We start from the raw sequence: 20,191 nt of genomic DNA, 5'->3' as shown, positions 1-20,191 counted from the left end.
GTGTTGTTTCACAGCTTTTAGCTGCTCGGTCCAGCTCTGAGGCTCGGCTTATTTGGACAGAGTAAACCGCCTAAGAGAGAAATAAATAAGAGCATTTTAAAATGTGCACTGAATGAAATGAATGGGAACCCATTGAAGAGGGCCAGAAAAGGAGAGAAACATGCTTTAGCCTCCACAGTAAAGGATGCCTACTGCTGTTTAAGGCACCGAAGGACCACCGCTCTCACCGCAGACGCTATTGTGCATCACTTGCATCACCGCTTTGTGAAGAACTTTTTATTTTCAACACCTTGTGTGCTTCAAGGCTCTAGAACTGAAATTCTTAAAAATTGTAGTTTATGCTGTGTTCGTCCCCCTGCTCTACTTAGACGTATGCACACTTATACACACTCCACACACACCCACACACTGAAGCTGGCATTTCTAGTCCTGCTCTCCTCTGCGAGGCAGCGTGACAGACCCCAGCGTGCAGAATAAAGACCCATCATCAGCTGTCATTCTCTCCCCGCAGACCAGGGGATTTTATGTGGGGATTCACAAACCTGGTCCGCTATTTATTTATTTCATCTGTTATCAAGGGCTTGGGAAGTATAATGCCTTTGGTGAGGACTACAATGCTCTGAAATCCCCTCAGTGATGGGTTTTAGTGCTCAGATCCTGTACTGCTTTGATTTATGATATAATATACAATGATACGCCTCTCGCGCCACGCGCTAGAACCCATACCATGTACTGGTGTAATCCCTGCCTCAGTCGCGTCTCTCAGGCAAGAACGCCCATCCGTGGAAAAAGGGAGAACCCTCGAATGCACTTCAGGGGTAATCATAGTGAATTAACCAGCCATTAGAGGTATGAGATGAGGTGTAACTGCTGGGATATTTGTGTTCGGATGAATGAGTTTTGGCCACAAGGTCGTGACAGTGCCGCTCTGTCGTTGGGGAGAAGCTCGGCTGAGGGTGCTGATCTTTGTGTGCCACTCAGGCGTATTGTTTTAAAACTTGGGTTATAAATCTGCCTCCTTTTGGTGGGGGTAAGAATGGGGGCTTTAATAGATGTGCTTGGCAGTGTGGCAGCACCTGGCATTGACTGGGAAAGCTGGTATTGAAAGCAGGAAATGAGCTGCATTGAGTTTGCGTCACTGGAGTGGCACCTGCAGTTTTATGGAACATGTCTATTCTCATTTTGTCTTTTAATCGTGAATTTATGGTGAAATGACTTCAATCCTTTTGTATCTTTTTCCAATAGGCCAGCCCACGTCATTCCCTCTGAGAGGACAAGGAAGTGATGTCACGCCACCACCACCGCTTTGAGAGGGACTACCGGGGACCCTGGGAGCGGAGAGACATCCGTCCTACAGGCCTCCACAATGGAGGAGCCAATCACAGCTGTGCCTCTGCCGTTGTCAATGGCAACAACCGTCCAGGGCTCCTTCCCCTCCCAGTCATCCCGTCCCTCCTCCCAACTCCGGTCACAGTTGCCGTGACAACATCAAGCGGCGACATAGCAGTCAAGCGAGGCATCACGGCAGCAGGATCGGTGGCGCCGGCTTCGGCCAAGGTAAGGACGCTGTCCAAAAGGAGGACCGGGTCACGTGGCTCCCTGTAACATCTGTGGAAAACATTTCACTTTGTCGTTCTGCGGCAACTATTTAATCCGTACAGACTTCCCAGTTGAACATTAGCGTCCTCCCTCTCTCGCTCCCGCCGTCCTTCAGCTATCCTCTTTCCCATTCTTCAAAGATTTCTGGTCCGTTCAACTTCCTGGCATGGCTGTCCTCGTGGTTCAGCTGTCAGGACTCATCCCCTCGTGCTCTCTCGTCTCTCTCTTTGTCTCTCTCTGCTGCCTCCTGCCACCTTCACCCCTCACTGCAGCTCACTGTTCCACGGCCCATTCTTGGCAGAACCGTTTTCCTTCAGTCTCCATTTTCTCTCCCTGCCAAATAGCACGAGTTCACCTTCTTTTCCTCCGTACTAAATTTCTTCTTTCATGGTGGAAACGACCTTTTGACATTGGTTTCTGTGGTTGCAGCACTCGGCAGCAATGATATTGTGCTTTTTTAGCGCTTAAATTCTGAAGCCAGATGTTGGGATGGTAACGTAAGTAGGTTTAGATCTGTAATTATTCAGAGATTTCCTGTACGTATAACACCAGTTCCTCCAGCGTTGGTGGGCAGGTGCTGCAGGCTGCTGGTAGTCCAGTTTAATGCCTCTACACCCATGATCAGAGCCTGGCTTTTGAACTTTGCTGTCTTTATTTTCTTCTCCTTTGCTCTGTTGACAGAAACAAACTTCTAAGTCAGGAGCCTCTCTGAACGCTGCTGAAGTGCATCGTTCCAAATTGTATGGTAAAATCTGTAGATGCAGTACAGACCGCACAGACTGTTTACTCTTGTGTTCCAGAACACATGGAACGTTGGCTTTTAATGCAAAATCCTCCCCCGGAGACATTGAAGAACACGGAGTTCAGTGCTGGCTTTTCTGCTTTTGCTTTCATGAAAATTCTCATGTACTTTGTAATGTTTGTATCTTGCATCGAGAACATTCACAGAAACGTGCTCATGTTGTCCAAGGCTATGTTAGCGTTACTACTACTAGCGGATCGACGTTCCAGCCTCTCTCTGCTTCCTGGGGTACCAGTCGTCCTCACTCACAGCTCATTTGCTTTATTTTCGATCCATTCGGCGTTTTCGGCCCGCGCTCTGTGATTTGGCCAGTCAGTGCATGTCATCAGATGCCATGCTGAATGCGCTGGCCACAGACGCGGTAAATCTGCTTTGGCACCGAGTCCGGCCTTTTTGTGTGGCTGAATAATTACATACATCCTATCAGAATCTTGCCAACTCCCAGCGTGGCCATTGTCGCCAGTCGATGGCTGCCAGGAGAATTACGGGACATTGTCTAGAACGAGAATGTTTGGAAATGCAGCGTAGTGCGTCGGCAGGGCCGTGCGGTAAATCCCGCTCCGTCCTGAAGGGTCAGCTCTTTGCCCGCCTACCTTTGCAACTTTGCCTTGCTGTTGCGCGTCTGTTGCAAGGTCGTCGACATCAGAGGGCGTTAGGGCTTCGCTTTATCTGTGGCACAGGAAACGCACCAACCTGTGAGAAGCCCGGCTGTACCGTAGGTGCCCGTCTTCCTGTCTCCCATCCTGACTCGCTCTCTGTTTCTGTCATCTTTGATCAAAGCTGTCGGAGGTCACAGAGAATGTGATGGACGGATGCGTCTCTGTCTCCATGGTGCCGGTGTCTCTGCTCTGTCCTCAGCCTCACTAAAAAGCTGACAGGCCGTTATTGATTTTCACTGTTCAGAGACTCTTTATACACTTGGCGGCCCAAGTGGAGACACAGTCCAGTATTTTGACATGTTTTAAGAGTTTGTATTCTACAGCTACAGCCCGCTAAGAGGATTCCATTTAAATAAATGAGGAAATGAGGGCTAATAATAAAATCTTCATTTTGAAAGAAAATGCATTTGGTTTTTAATTCAACTGTATTTATTTCAAACAATTAAGTGTCTGTGGGTCTGATGATGCTGTGCGTCACACAGCCACGCTGGCCATCCTGGTGTGGAGGTAACCATGCGGAACAGGGCCTCAGTTAATTTAGAGCTTGACTTTGCTATCTGCTGCCGAGTATTAATTCTGTCAATGCAATTTTCTGCTGTCGTCACGGGTGTGTAATCACTGCACACATTAAATGCTCATTGTTATTAACCAAAACTGTTTTGTCTCTAATTTCAACTCCAACTCCAGTTTCACTTTCATTCCGACTCTTTGAGTTTGTCTGGTGTGGGCAGGGCTTTTAAGAACTTTAGAATATCACTTCCCCTCCTCTCCTGCTTTCTTGTGAACAGGTTGAAATTGATCTGTGAGCAACATTTCTCCCTAATGGATTGTTTTTTACATATTAATTATTGGCATGCAAAGGCACGGAGACCGAGACGTGAGGCTGAGATGAGGGTAAACACTTAAATTAAATGATCTCTGCCTTTCAGACACCCATTTGGTTGTTTTAATGCTTGTATTCCCACGTGTTTATTTTCATATGCAACATGGTGGTGAAATATATGAAAACAGGATTCTTGCAGCTACAGGATTGAATAGACATACCGTTATCATAATTGCCTTTTTATATATCTGAGCACAATATTGGTCCAAATGAATCCCCTTACTGACATCCTGCTGGGAATATAAATTTCTTAATCCATCCACCTTTGATTTTTAATAGCAGCCGTGTCAGGATTCACACGTCTTTATCAGTCGTAATGGAAGACAAATACGGGCAGTGCAGATGAGCTGGAAGAACAAACGGCTCCATTTTGATTTAAGTACTACAAACTAATAAAGATGTTAGCATCGGGATTTTCTTTGCAGACTCACTGTATCATTCGCTTCATTTCCGTTCCTTTTTTCTCCTCTTTTTATGTGCTCGCTTACACGCTGTTTCCAAGCCACGGAACAAGCTTTTTATTTAGCCTTAAGTCATCTCATTATCTTAGAGTGTTGCAAACGGGTAGATCAGTATTCCTCAGGTTTCTCTTTTAGATTTAACGTGATACAATTATTACACTGTCTGTGTTTAGGCTTTTCCGCCGATTCAGAAGCTCCAAAATAAAAAGCAGTCAGACAAGAAAGTGAATATGTGACTACATTTTCTCAAGACATAAAGTAATGAGATTAGCCTTGTAGCTTCAGAAGGGCCACTGATGTTTACAGACATTTTACAAGGCTATTTAGTCTAAATGCAGGTCCCAAGATGTTATGTTTGAGGGATTGGCAAATAATTACAGGTAGGGTGAACCTGTAATCATCGGGGGGGTATAGTTATATTTGGTTGAGGGAGGATGGCAGCACGGACCAATGGTGGCATGGAAACGCTGTTGTTGCCCACCTCCGTTAAGGAGCGTTCTCTGTTTCGCTTCTGTTTCCCCTGATTGGTTAATATCAACGCATTAGTTGTCAAGAAGAAATGACTTTTTGGTACACTATAGAAACTTATTCAATGAGCTTATTTCCCTAATGTAACCAATTTAATGTGCTTGACAATTTGCTACCGCTGTATAAGTGAATATGAAGCTACGACAACGTCAGAACCTGTGGACGCTGTTGAAGATGCATCCGTGTTGCAACAATTTTAGTTAATCTGCACTGATTCTGTCAGAAAGGGGGAACGTCCTGACCGTTTTGGCTTCGTATGGCTCTTCAGAACAGCTGTTTACTGTAGATTTCAAGCCAACGGCCAGCAATTAAAACAAGTGTAAAGATTGCACTTGATGTGCCAGCTTTAGTTATTTTAGATAATGTGAATTAATCATATGCTGACTGGAATACCTGCTGCTGGCGCCGCATTAGAGCAGCTCTTCCCTTGGCAAGGCCAAATGAAGTATTGTGTTTTTCCGAGTGCGTCTCAACAGAATTCTCATCCCACTTCACCTGGCAGATTCTTTTACAATAAGTGCTTAATCCATTACCCACTGCGTACATTTAGACTTTTTTAAGTGAAAGCATCTCCAGCCTTCTCATTATATAAAAATTAATTCTGGAAGTAAACTTTTCTTAAAAAGAAAAAAAAAAAAAGATAATCATGGGTGGAATATGCATTATTAATAAAGTTCCGAGACTGTTCGCAGCCGTCAATAGTGCTCATCTTGAAGCAAAATTGTGTGTTCTTCTTTGAGTCCATGATTTGGACAAGGTCAGCTGACCGGTGGATTGAAGTGGGCCCCTGACTGTGGCATCCAGAGAACAGCGGGTGTCGGAGCTTCACTCTGACACAATCAAAAATAAAAGGAAGACCAAAGAAAAGCGCGGGAGGCCTTCTTTTTTTCCACCGGTGCGAATAAGTGGACTGTTCTTGGAAAATATGCCAAATAAATTCAATGTAATTAACTTTTGGGTTGTTAGATCCGACTGCAGAATTAATGTGTGCGATTTTTTAGCCTTTTTAAAAAGAAAACATCTACCCAAGGTCAGGGTGGAAAAATCCTGGCTGAGCAAAAAAAGGTCATTCTGTAATCCACAGTTGACTTTAATTTAAGTTTTTAAATCAAAGACTGGGCCGCAGTGGCGATTGGTGCATTGGAATGAGCATCAGGAGGAAAAAAAGCACACTTGTTTATCAAAAAGTGCATTTCTCGCACCCAGGGAGGACAAAATTTCACATTTTCAAAGCACACAGCTCCACTGTGGGATCCTAAAGAAAACTCTGCTACCTTATGAGGAGAGACAAGAACACAGCTGGAAGAAAAATGATTGCTGCACAGCTTGAACGAATGTCATTCTGGCTCTCTCCCTCTCTGTCTCTCTCTCTCTTGTTGCCCCAGCTCTCTCCACATGTTTTCAGGTCGTCCATATGTCCATTTGCCTCGGGCTTGTGGGTGCTGGAACTGCACGGAAGTTTCAGGAGTTTTCTGCAAACAAAAATCATCAGTCAGTGTGACCTTGACTGGAGTGATTCTTGGTTTGGATTATTTGCACTGTATATTCGCCAGCTATGGGTGTTTCCTCTTTAAAAACCCAGATGGATCAGAAATATATTTTTACCATCCATTTTCATCAGGCGGCCGAGTAAAGGTTTTTACTGTAGGCGAGTTCTGCGTCTCATTACCTGATTTAATGCGTCTGAGCACTTATGCATTTTTCAAAAGCTGGAGTCAGAGGTCCGATTCACATTCGGTTCTCTGCATCGGTTCTTTGCGGAGATGTACTCGCTAGGACGTGCAGTGGCGCTCCAGGTCAGCATCTCTGACGCGTTCCTGTCATCTCTTGCTGCGTTCTCCATCAGGCCAAAATGTCAGTTTGCGTAGCGACGGCGCTAATTGGTCACACTAAATGGTGCCGTGCAGTATTAGACAGGCCAGCGTTCTGAGCGCAGCTCTGCTGATTAGTCTTCCCCCACTGGAACAAACAGGTTTTTTAATTCCTGTGACAACACTGTGAGTTGACTGTGTCTAAGAATACATTCACAGCTTGTCTAGATGGGAGCAGCTGATTTGAATTGGCCTGACAGTTTCTAAACTGAGCCTCATCATTTTCCTTCCCTGATAGTTTGCTTTCCATCAGCCAAGAATTTATTCTTTCTAATCTTTCCTTCCATAAACACAAACACGGTTCTAATGTTTGTGGGCAAACAAATCTGCTGTCAGGAGTCTTTAACTGAGTGATTAGGAAAATGGCCGACGCCCAAGGGGATTTAGCACTTTTTTGCGACGGTGTGGAAACTTTTGAATGCTAACGAGAAGCAGCGATTATTTGTTTACCAGCCCGAACGGAAGGTCTGATGTTATAGCACCACGTGGGGAGAATCAAGGCTTTTTTCCTGGAAGCAGACAGGACGGTGCTGCCGTGGTTGCTAATCAAGCACAGAGATGGCTCAGAGACGGCGGAAGACTTACGGACACCTCAGTCACGAGGGCTGTCAAGCTGTCAGAGAAAATCGCTCTAAGAAGGAAACTGTCAGGCTTCTGCTTTTATTTTATTATTATTAACATCAGCAGTTAAAATCAGATGGATGGAAAATGGAGGTCATGAATCTGATAACGGATTTATCATAAAATCGCACACCTTATTCAAACAGCCGCTACTCGGCTGACAGCAAAAGACGGCAAGGTATCGACAGCAGTCGTCTTATTAGAAAAAAATAAACGAATATGAATGAAAACGGTGGGCAGATGTGGGCTGATAACACAACAGGTGAGAGATCGGGTGAAAGCAGTTATCTATTTCTGTCATGTGGATCTCACAGCGACAGAATGGCTCTGCAGTTTTCTGACAATCCCTAATCTCCAGCGGCTCCCCCGGCGTCTGTATTGCTGCCTATATGGTTTCCAGCTGACCTTTAGTAACAACCAGGTAACGCCGCGTTTATCCATCCATGACAAAGCTGGATGTGTGCTCTCGTCCGGCGCGCCATCGGAGCCAGGTTTTAATCCCCTTGAAAGAATCAACAGAGACAAAAAAAAAAAACAGGTCACTGTTGGGAAAAATCGTTGAGATCAAATCTTTTAGGATCCTGCGTTTGTGGTGGGTCTGCGCTTGAAGGAGGCTCTACAAAGGCAACATGCAGTAAAAGAGAAGGTGCCCCATAAGGGCCTGGGTGGCCTGGGTCTTCTCTGTGTGTGTCTGTCTGTGTGTGTGCGCATGCCTGGCTGCCGCCTCAACACTCTGGCTGTCTTATGGGTCTGGCTCCAAACTGACGGTCTCGTGTTTGATCTAATAAGCAGTCATTTGATATCAGACTCTGATTCTCTTTTTTTTCCCACTGTGAAAGATGAGCTGCAACCTTTTCTCCCTCGGTGTCACAGTGACTGTGCATTAATGAACGTGCAGTACCGAGGAGCATTTTGTCATCTAATCCTGCACGTGTGACCTCACAGCTCTACGGAGGTCATTGTCTCACTCCTCTGTGACCGAGCAGAAACCATCGTGTTGGATGTCAGGAAGACAAAGGTGTTTACAAAATGGTTGTGAGTGTTGGAGGCTTGTTTTCCCCCATCTGTCCATTGTGTTCTGGGCTCTGACATGGTTTGCTAAATCAGGTGCTCATTCTGTGGTGGCTCAGTCGATGAAAGTCCTGGTCACAGAAGCTCCTTTCCCACATTATCTCCCCTCTCCGTTTTTATTTCCTTCTAATTCATTAACCCTTCCCTTCTCCTGAGACCACCAGCCCTGGTGCCACTTAAACTTTTGTCTTTGCTGAGGAATAGACCCTGAGTCCCACATTAGTGTTTGCCTCAGTCTGAGCCAGCTTGTGTGAAATTGGATTGCTGATCCGTTGGTGCTGAGTGGAAGAGATGTAATATAGGATAGGGGGATGTTCCGAAGGCAGAGCCGGCGGTTACAGGACGCTAGCTGATCACGGATGATGCTTGACTCCTAGTCTTCGTCTCTCTGAGGCTGAAAATGCTCAACAAATCTCTTGACAACATAACGGACGACGGTGCCGAATGCAAAAAGAACCGCGCGGCGACGCGGTCAAGCATGGCGCTCTGCAGCGCGGCAGAGTTGTCGGCTTTGCTCGATTCGCCCGAGTGTCAAAGAGTCATTGTAGATCCCGGGGTGATTGAAAGTGGGTGTCTCCTCTGATCTTCAGTTATCACTTGTCATCGCTTTCCGTCACACCTTCTGTTGCGTCTTCCACGCGGGAGGATTGGCGCCTGCTGAAGTCCTGCTGGTTTTAATTGGAGGGTTTTTCCAGGATAACTTCTGCTTCCCAAAGCAGAGGGACCCCTCATGGCATATCGAGCCATATCCTGGCAAAACTGTCATTCTTACCCTTTAGGCTTTAGGGCCTTTAATAAATGTTACATTGAAGAGATCAGTGTATTATAACATACATGAAATATATTTTAGGCTGGAAATTTATTTGAACACAGCAAATCTGTGATGCAGATGTTTCTATATTAAAGCTAGCAAGTTGCTAATGAAATTTTTTTTTTGTTAGGAGAATATTTTACCAGCACTCGACGATGGGCCAGTTACTCCTCTGTTGGCTCTAAATGTTATGTATGAAATGTGCAACGGCGGGGTTAACGTCGCTGCGCCGCGAAGAAAATCCTCGCAGGTCGTGACGGCGCCTATTGTTTAATTGGCTGAGCCGGCAGCCGGGGCGACTGCGCTCACGAGCGGAGGTCAAGATCGCCTAAAACAGGAGAACTGAGGCTAAATGATTCATCTCAGTGTGAGCCTGTGGTTTTCAAAGCTCAGCCTGTGACACATGCAAATATCACACCAGACTCGGAGGCTCCTCGTCGCCCCATTTTTCATCCTGCAACATCCCCCGTCTGCGAAATGACAGCGATGGGACCGTCCTCGCCGCGCTGCTGTGGCAACAGTCTATGTAAAAAGGCTTTATCGAACTGGCTGCTGCCATTCATTCATTTTCCATAAGTGAATCAATGCAGCAGCAGATCATCCCCCTTGCCCTTCAAAGACCCGCGCCTCTTACCCGCATTCCTTTTTGCAGCATTATATGAAACACGCTCGGCCTTGCTGATTTGATTTTATTAGGTTTCCCTGCGTCGACGTAAGAAAAAAAAGATCCGCCAGCGTCTTTTCCCTTCCTCCGTGGACACCCCTTTGTCGGTCCTGCTCCGCAATTGCCGAATAAAGAGCGGTGGCATTTAGAAAGGTCCGCACATGGAGGGGGTTGACATTCAAACTGCCTCCACCTTAAGGTTAACTCCAAACGCAGGGTGATGGTGAATGCAGGCTTTTAAAGCATGACTCATGTCACACGAAATATCAGATATAAGGGGGGCAGGAGACAGAGTAGTGTTTAAGCTGCACCAGTCTTTCTCCAGCACGTCAGGAACTTCTCTCAGCTGTCTCACGCTGCTGGTATCCAAATAAGCATCAGTTATACGCTGTTAATTATCTATATTGAGAATAAAACCAGTCCGTGTTTGGCTGGCACACAGCAAGTAAAACTGACATTTTTTTCTTTATTTTGCTAAAAGAGGCTGAGGCTGAACTACAAACCTCAATAAATCAGACTTTAAATCTTTGTTTATACAAGGTTGCGGACAAAAAAGTTGCACTTTGAACTGATGCTGGGTTGAAATACGCTCCCTTGGCTTGGCCAGGTTTTCCATTGGCTGCACAAAAGAGACTGTTGTGGCAGAGAGGACACCAGGATAAGACGTCATTAACCAGGTTGTGTTAATATTCTTATTCTGTGGCTTGTGGCGACCTCATTCTTCATATTTCTCTGTTTGGGGTTGTGCTCCGATGGCTGTGAGTTCACTCCAGCTTTGCCCCAGAGATCATCGGCCAGACCTTTTATAATACACACATAAATAATAGATTTTAAATGCTAATCTTAACAGGGACTTTGGGCTTGACTCACTCCTACCACATTTGTGACTTGACCTTAAATCTGATTAGAGAGCTTGACATTTATCCTTATTCCAGGCTGCAAATGTTGTGTATGCATCTGTATCATAAATAGTCCATCCATCCATCCATCCATCCATCCGTCCGTCCGTCCGTCCGTCCATCCATCCATCCATCCATCCATCCATCCACAATTACATTTCATGAAATCCATAAATTATTAGCTAGAACCATTCAAAAATATTCTGTAAATATTAAGTTGTGATAACTTCTAAATACATTAGGAATGCATCTTTATTAATGGATACCTTTGATGCATCTTTGCTGGATTCTTTGGCTTTAATCTTTTAATCCATTTTGCATATGGTACAGGCACATCACAGACCTCCTAACCACGATGCTTACTGTGCTCCTGCTGTCTGAGGATTTAAATTCAGGTGTTTTTATTTAATTTTTTTTATCTACATCTGTGATTCATCTGGCATTCTGAATTCTCCCCAAACTCTTGTGAAACAGTTGTGTGGTTTAAGGTAGAATATTAGAGGTGTACAGGAAAAGCCACGCACGTGTTTCCCGTTCCCGCAGTTCTACGTCTGGATACAACGAAAGCGTCTGTTTCCGAATGAATGTTGTTATTTTGTCACAAAGGTTTTATGAGAGGGGTTATGAATTAATTTCTGACTGCCCGGTTGAATTTAAGGTCACATTGGGCCACTCTTGGCGCCTCGTCGTCACCTCTCCTAATTTACAACAAGTGCTCTCCTGTGCAGTGAGTCCAGGCTTCCAGCTCTGTGCTGATAAAATCAACAGTTGGATACCAGAGTTGGTGGCAGCTTTAAATCCTTCCTAATAAATGACACATTCTGTGCAGCCACAAAATTATGAATCATCAACAAAGGCCACACAGCTTGTGTTCCTTTGTTATTTTGCTCTAATAACAGCTCTGCCAACTATACTGCAACCGTAATCAGATTAGATACTTCTGGGAAATAACAGTTGATAATGTTTGAAGAGGAGGATAATATCCCTGTTCAAATTAGCCTGCAAATTGGAATGAATAAATTGTCTGTACAACATCCTATTTTACTCAGTCTAGAGGCAAACAATTCAGAAATAATTGAAAGCGATTGGATTATTATTGATGAATTTGTCTAATCTGGAGGCTTTGAGTAACGGTGAATGTGTGCTAATCTGTAATAATTATCAGTATTTCTTTTCCCAGTATGGTGGTACTGGATGCACTGCACGTTAAGGCACTTATCTGGGCGACTGTATTTGGTGGCAACGTCAGCGGTGAAGTTATTTTCTTCAAACTGGAAGAACTACTGAACTCCTTTATAATCAATCATTGCCGGTGGTGCAGCTTTATTAAATCAGTAATTACTTTATAATTACATCGCGAGCAAGTGGCATGCTTCTTTACATACTGCAGTGATTATGTCTTAAATTACTACACAGGTGAGCCAGCCATTTTGCATTATCATCACAGCTTCCACGGTGGACATATTTCACCTTCTTCTCCTCCGTGTGCAGCTCTGTTGTTGCGCTGCGGTCGATGTAATGTCGCCTTTCTAGCAACCAGGCAGTGAGGTTCTGTTCTTTATACTGCACAGTGTGTGTGTGTGTGTGTGTGTGTGTGTGTGTGTGTGTGCGTGTGTGTGCGTGTGTGTGCGTGTGTGTGCGTGTGTGTGCGTGTGTGTGTGTGTGTGTGTGTGGGGGGGGGGGGGGGGGTTGGACCCAAAATAACCAATCTGAATGTCCCGCTATTTAACACCGCTGTGGAACCAAGCTGCGTTTATCATGACGGACTTTGGGGGAGGCCTTGCAGCCCTGTTCCCAGACCAGCACCAGTTAAGACTGGAGAATCATGCATCCTTTAAAAATGAGCTCAAATGATTCCGCTTTAACTGGCCACCTATATTCTCATTTATAACCACCTAAATAAGGTAGTCTGTGCTTTGAAGCCAGATCGGTGGTTTACAGCATTACACAGTCCCTGATCACGTGGGCCAGGCCATCACTCAGAGCTAGAGTGAGCCCTAAATACTAACTGTCGGCTCAGTTTCAAATATATTTCTATTCCGGCCCCCCTTGTCTCAAGGTGCGCCCCCCCTGACTTTGAGGCCGTTTTTCTAATGTTTGGAAAGTCTCCAGCTGCCACCTCAATTAGAAAGCTGATTTTGGGCAACTGCTTTTACTGTCCTGCCACATCTTGAGTGTCCCCTGTCGTAATTCACAACAGTGTATAAAGAGAACGCTCTCTCAAGGTCAAATTGAAATTGGAGCCAATTCATCATGAGGCATTATGGGAAATGCCGTGCCTGTGAGATGGCAATAAATATTGTCAAACACAAGCCTATGCGCTGTGCGCTGCTTGCATGTGTTATTTTTAGGGCCAGGATTTATTGTGGGTTTTCTTTCTTTTTATGGGTCTGTTAGAGGGTTCACAGTTGCAGATCAGGACCTCCGGCAAACATTTCATCAAGGGAGCATCTTTTGTGTTATTGTTAATGCTGGCGTGCTAGTCAAAGCACAGCTAATTCGCCATTGGCAGATGTTATTCCATCAAACTGACATATATCTAAATATATTAACAAGTTTGCAGCCTTACCTATTTATTTACAGTCAGCTGCAGCTTCTATTGATATTTCTATTGTTGGTTAAACCACGCTTAAAAAAAAAAAAAAAAAAAACATGGCCCGACTTTTGCGTCAGCACTTCTTTTCCCTGCGACGCTGCAGCCGTGTTTGCAGAGTTGCAGTCAGCCATGAAGAGTATTGTTTCTTGAAAGGCAGCCGAGGCTGCGTCACTTTGAATCTCACAGGGTCCGCGACAGTTGAGCTGAAGCTTTGTGAACCCAGAATGAAGATGATTGGATGTGAGGGTGATTGTGTAGGCCCCGCGCGATTGTCTGTACGAATCACGGCGTGTTTACCTGGTGAGGTTTGCATGTTTATCTCAGGAACCAAAAAAAAAGGACCATGCGGCTTCCTCTTCATTCCCCTGCAGAACAATTACCACATAACAAGATGGAAAAATTAGTAATTGCACTTGATTGAGCCACCTGCAATATGTGGAGCGCGAGCAGCTGAACACCACCAACACAGACAATGTCAAAATACGCTGGTTTACTATTCTGCGTTAGTAATTTAAAATAAAGATCTTTAATAATAAGACCCATGTAAACACCAGCTGACCTATTTTATATTGCAGCGGTCTGTTGATATTCCGTGTCGGTGCTCTCATTGTTCCACAATTCGCTTCTTTTGTGGATAGAATTGATGAAAATTGAATTTTGAGCTTGAAAAAAAGGCACTTGACACTGAGGCTAAACTAATAAAAAAGCTCATAACAGGTTTGTGATTTCTGACATTTAGGACAACTTTAAGTTGCATTCTGACATTTTGAAATGGTTTGATTTAGTAATCTGATCTCCGCTTGTTCACCTCCTCGCATAATGTTCTGTCAGCCGTGCCCGACGTTCTCTTTTTTTCTCCTGTTAACATGCCCCTCAAAGATCTGGCTTCAGCTTCCCTTGTCAATTTTTTTTTTTAAAAAGGCAACTTTTTATGTCTTCCAGCTGAAGGCCCCTGCTTAAAAAGCTTGTGGTCAAAGGAAAGGAAATATTAATATTTATTAGGTGGAAAGACAAGGGGAAGAAAGAATGTAATAGTTGGTCTAATTCAGATCCTTTAAATTCGTATTGAGCCAGGATGAGGCCAGAAACCTCTTGGTGTGTGACCTGCATATTTCCCTGGTAAATGAGACGTGTAAAATGATGTGCCCGGGGGAAAATGGGTCTTCTCACCTAGTACACACTGTCCAATGATCACAGATAACCAGGCTGGAAGGATGAAAGGCTGGGGACCTAAATTAAGGACCTTTTACCATTTGGGAAGAGTTTTGGCTGTGTTAAAAAAATAAATAAAGAGTGGATAGATATTTCAATCTTGCACAGCTCACAAATGTGATGGTTTCATTTTATTTATTTTTTCCCCTCTAGTTTGCAAAGACACGTCGATTAATAATTCATGGAGATGCTTTGCTGTGGATGTTTTGTGAGCTCCTCCTCAGTATTGGTGCACTGCGCTGAAAATGAGTCAATACAGGAATGGAGGGCCCACTTTGATCAGAGACAAAAAGCTGGGGCGTGATTAATTCCAGGGCGCATCTTCTGGCTCTTTCACCCTTGACTGATTCATCAGACTAGTGTAACAAAAAAGAACATTGTTTTTAATCACAGTCATAATCCCAGATCAGTACCGAAGTGGGATTTGTCTCCAAACCGGTGGGGTTACTGTCACCTCTCAGAGAGTAGCTGGAGCAGGAACCTTTAAACGGGGTCCTTGGCCTTGTGGTTCCTGTCCTCCAGTTCCTCTTTCAAACTGCGGTCAAAATTCAAACCTGTTGATTGGATGATGCCCTCAGCATGTTGGCTACTTTGATATTTGCAGACCGACACAGCCAGGTGGACCACTTCAACCCCTAGGCCAACACCACTCATCACCACAGGGGTGTGACATCAGAATTGGTCAGGGGCATTTCCTTTTAAAGCTAGTTGGCCCATTTGCCGTTTGTTTGCTTTGTTGCCTGTGATAATGTGGTTAAATTGGTTTTGGAAGCGTGCAGAGACTTCTGGTCGAGCGTGTGTGCGACATCTCTTAGATCAAGTGTTTATCGCAGCTGCTGCTGCAATGAAGGTTTATGTGTTTATGTGTTTTGCATCAAACATGTGATTCATCAGCATTGGGGTAATTTTGGCTCCCAAAGTGTCATTTAAGACCTCTCTTCCCTCTGGAGCGACGTCGCTGTTGACATTGAAGAGATTTTGGATCAATGAGGGACGGTGGGTGGGGCGCTGGTGGTGGTGGCAGGTTGGGGTTGGAGGGGGTCCCTTTGTTTCTACACTCAAATATATGGCCTCATTTCATCGGCTTAACGACCTCATTTAAATGAGCCTAATGACTCCCGCTAATGTCCGGGCACGGGCAAAAGATTGTGCCTGTTCTCAGAAGCAATGTCCTCTGCTCGCACGTTGTGTATCTCCATTAATAGGCCCGCTCTCTGTGGAAAACACAACCTATTTATCCTCTATTCTCATTGCTTAAAATGAGTAATAATGTCTGCCCCGTTGTGTTTACGAGATGCTATTTTAAAGTGTAATTCATTTCACAGTGTGGTCTATTAAAAAATACCTGAGCAGAAAAGGTTTCATGATAAGTTAATGCCAAAAAAAAAAGTTTTTCTACATCCATTTTATTGGTTGTTTCAAGTGCGTTCGCCCCCTTTGTTCAACTGCTCCGCCGCTGTTTCCTCTCTGACAGCTGAGTGCTGAAAAGGTCACTGAAATGCTAATGCCAAAATATAATTTCAAGTCAGCTCGTCACATTTCAGAGCAAACATGCCGCAAAGGGAAATGTTAAGTCTGCCCATCCAGAAATATTAGCACGCTCAGTCGCGCCAATGATACCCCTGTGTCACAGCTCGTGAGATTCGCTCAATCTACAGTCATGGCTTCCATTAAAGATCAGAATGTTAAGCCTGCACTCGGTCATGGATCAATTTAAATAAAGGACTGCGCTTGGCGTCAACACAGATCAATATGTGGACGCGCCTACTTATGTGGTTATAACCACCAAAGCAGGCCCATTATGCGAAGTGCTTATGTCAAAGACGGATGTCAAAGCACACACAGACGAAAATGTGGCAGGAAATCAATGGTCTCTGATAGCCACGGAAACCTGACAGCTCAATAAGCTCGGGACAGGAGACGTCCCCTCTTACACCTCTCGGTGCTTCCTTTCCCAACAGAGCCGCATCCCATATGAGGGACTTAACAACTCGACTCGGCAGACTATTTCAGAGTACAAGCTGGTGTCAACAAGTGCATGGGGAGCCAGCGGTGCCGAGTTGTGTGTGGGAAATGGGCATCTGAACACAGCACAGGTGATTCTGCTGCCAGCACAGGCGTCTTTAAAGTCCATCTCCTGTGGCATCATTAACTCATTCAGAAGCATTAAAGGGCCTGTGCACACTCGTGGTCAGACAGACAGACCAAAGCGCTTCTTATTCGCACGGTACAGTCGCTCCTTTCCTGAAAGGCTTGAACGACAAAGAGGAAATGCTCCAGAAATGTGGCGCAGAAGGACCATTTCATATTCTCTGTTTTTCCATTATATTAGTTATAGAGCGCGGTGTGTGTTCTTGCATAAGAAGGAGGACAGACTTGGAGAAAAGGCCTCAGGAATTCAGCCTCGCTCCAGTCCTCATCAGCATTCCAGTTTTATATTTGGCGATAGGAACAGTTTCAGTAGCATGACTCATCTGTGTAAGTGATTAATCATCGAACTCATGAATATTAATGTTATCTGTTGGTGTCCGTGAAGCAATAGCACGCTAACACTGTGCTAACAACAAACATGCAACTAAAAAAGCGTTAATAATCACAATGATAAATACCAAAGGGAAATATTGGCCTTTAAAATAAAAGAATTTGTTTTTGAAGTCTGTATCTAGGCGCTACAAAGCTCCAAAACAGATTCTTGTAACTCTGCCCATTTCACTGGTGCTGGGATTGATTAAAAGGACACGTACTGCTATTCTCGGGAGTTAAAATAGTAAAAAATGGGGCAGGACAAACACATGCCAGCTACTTAAAACAGGCTGATTTGAACATCAACGCGAAGAGACATTCAAATTACCTCGGTAAGTTGCTGAGAATGACATTATCATTGAAAAAGAATAGACTCAGTTGTTCTCTTACAGTTGAATTGTGTCTCCCGACAAACACTTTTTAAAAAAAAAAAAGAAAAAGAAATTCTCCAGTTATTCATGCCAAGGTCTGTTTATCAACCTGTCACAGTGTAGTTCATGGCTATTTCTCAGTTTCTCTGGGAGACCTGGCTCTCTAATGATCCCAGCGTGTCCTTCCAGTGTGTATCTTACCCCAGGCAGTGAGGACGTGCCCCCCCCCCCCACTCCATGCTGAACACAGAGCTGCACTGACCACTTCATCTTGTGGGATAAACCCGTCTTTCAGACTCTCTGCAACCCTGAAACAAAAAATTCTTCAAAGGTCAGCACATTCCCACAGGTTATATGTGCATGTGAACGGGACCCTGCACCACTAAGTTGGAACATCTTTTTAGTCCCAGAAAGAAGTACGGACAGCTCAAACGGAATGATTTAAAATCCTTTTACACAATTTGTTACGTTGAGGCTTTATGCTAAAAGGAAAAAAAAAATCAGAGTCTCTCTACAAGATACACCCCAGAATGACTCGTTTTTGAAGCTAAGGAACACTCAACATGCATTCAGGAGCTTGGCTGTTACGTTTGACCTCTGGGGTCTTCCATTCCTCTTGATTATCTTTTAGATGTTTCTTGCACCTTGATTGGAGTCCACCTGTGGGAAATTAAATCTACCAGATATGATTTGAACTGAACCCAATCAAACAGATAAAGTTTCACTTCCCGGCATAGCGAAAGGCTACAACATACCCCCTCGCTCCTAAAATTTTTTGAAAAAAAGTACTTGGAACACTTTTCGACTTCAGTATATGCCTTATTTGATTCTAAGGTTAGAATGCTGAGTGTCAGGCCATAGGTTTTTACAGAAATGTTAAGCAGAGAATTAACATAATTGGAAAAAATGTAAGCACCAGTGCGGCGGCGCGGTAATTATATACCTCAGTGGAGTCGTGACGGCTTTGATTTGACAGCGCTGTACGGCAGATTGTGCTGTACCTCACTTATTACTGTTATTTTTAGGAGCAGCAATGAAAGCTGATAGCACTCTGCAGCCAACCGGTGTATATATATTTCAATGTCCAGAGCTGTGGTGGGCTCTTGTCATTCTGCTATACTATGTTATTAATTAAGCACATTCACAGCGAATACTGGCCCTTGCTTAAACCTGTGTTTTTCTTTTAATTACTCAGACTTGTACTCTTATTAGAGTTTTTATCCTCCTGATGATGTTATGTCGTAATATGCTTCAGTATCACAGCGTTAAAATCCCATGGATGGGAGCTTATTAATAATATATAGTTTGCTTTCTTACTGTCTGGTCTTTAAATAAGTTATTTCAGAAGTTTTGTTACAGCAGGGTGGCTGTTGGCCAAAAACCTGACAGTTTCTGCTTCCCGGGGTCCCAGTTGGATCCTTCTTTATTTCCCAGATCTTTGTCGGTGCCCAGGGAACATCAACACTGGGCTCTACCAGAAAACTTCCATCTTCACTGCTGTTTTATTAGCTTACATCAGACTTGGTACTAATTCATAGCGCCTAATTAAAAAGGCTTCAAGTCCAAAGGACCCCATTGACTATTGATGCCATTACTTTTCATTAGTCTCTGGATGCAAACCAAGCTGAGCCCACCCTTTAAATAAATATTATGCATTTTTTAAATTCTTGTTGCTCTACAGACTCGCCAAATGCTTTTGGCCCTGCCATCAATGCAAGCAGGTATGTTTTTGCAAAGATGGGCGAACACAGAACACAACACGACCCGGTGCAACCTGGAAGAACTATGTGTTGTTTCCTTGTTTTCCTTGAACATTGCAAATGAAAGCAGAATTCCGAGCACATTGTGGACATAGTTGGAGGAAGCTTTGCATTTGTTGGTAGCATGAAATAATGCTGGTTTATTTTATTTTTTTACAGAGCTGTGAAAACTAAAAACTCATCAGAATGAAATTTCTGAAGCAGATCAAATGTTTAACTCCAAAATCGAATGACCTCCCACTCGCGCTCAAATCCTCAAATTCTTGTTTCTTTTTAGGTGATTAAAAACGGGGTGTTTAAAGTTGTTGGGGGGGTACTCACTGCCTCATAGGTTTATCTCAGCCGATAGAAGACAGCTGCGGTACCAAATATGCTGCCATTAATGATGCCAGTTAATAAATGAGGGGGGGAAACATGATCAGGATTTTGCATACATAGCAGTTTGTCCTTTATTTATATCTCTGCGAAATAATTTTTTTATCCTGTGCAAAAACAATCTAGAATCTGCCAGCAGTGTTAGTATTTTTTGAAAGCAATTAAATGTGTTTGGCTCAGTTGACACATAAGCCCACCAGACACTTTATGCCCACAGAAATACACAGGGCCAAACATTTGTCATGTCCTTTTCTCAATTTCAAACATTGACGCGAGCTACATACTCATCCCAGGGTCTCCGAGGCAGCTGCAGTGACAGGTAGTGGATATTTTGTTCCCCAAACGCTCACCACATATCAGGCGGGGTCATGGCCCGTTGAAGACCCATGTCTCTCGCTGTTCTGGCCGGTGGCAGTGCCGGCAACACAGCGCCTGACATGCTCCTCCGGGAGGTGTTACCATGACACGAGGAAGCCTCCGCAGCT

General features: G+C 44.3%; 1 protein-coding gene across 3 annotated transcripts in view; it reads left to right on the top strand.

Moving 5' to 3' along the window:
* klhl29 (kelch like family member 29) overlaps positions 1-20,191 on the top strand; it is a 143,441-nt gene that overhangs the window by 46,169 nt on the left and 77,081 nt on the right. For all 3 annotated transcript variants that reach the window (XM_003971580.3, XM_011611910.2, XM_011611911.2), the window contains one exon: positions 1,246-1,557. In XM_003971580.3, coding sequence (XP_003971629.1) covers positions 1,285-1,557 — 273 coding nt within the window. In that variant the 5' untranslated portion in view covers positions 1,246-1,284. The remainder of the gene's footprint in view (positions 1-1,245; positions 1,558-20,191) is intronic.

Source organism: Takifugu rubripes, chromosome 16, assembly GCF_901000725.2.
Source record: "Takifugu rubripes chromosome 16, fTakRub1.2, whole genome shotgun sequence".
NCBI classification, from domain to species: Eukaryota; Metazoa; Chordata; class Actinopteri; order Tetraodontiformes; family Tetraodontidae; genus Takifugu; species Takifugu rubripes.
The sequence above is the reverse complement of the archived record's forward strand: the minus strand, read 5'-3'. Positions and strand labels throughout refer to the sequence as shown.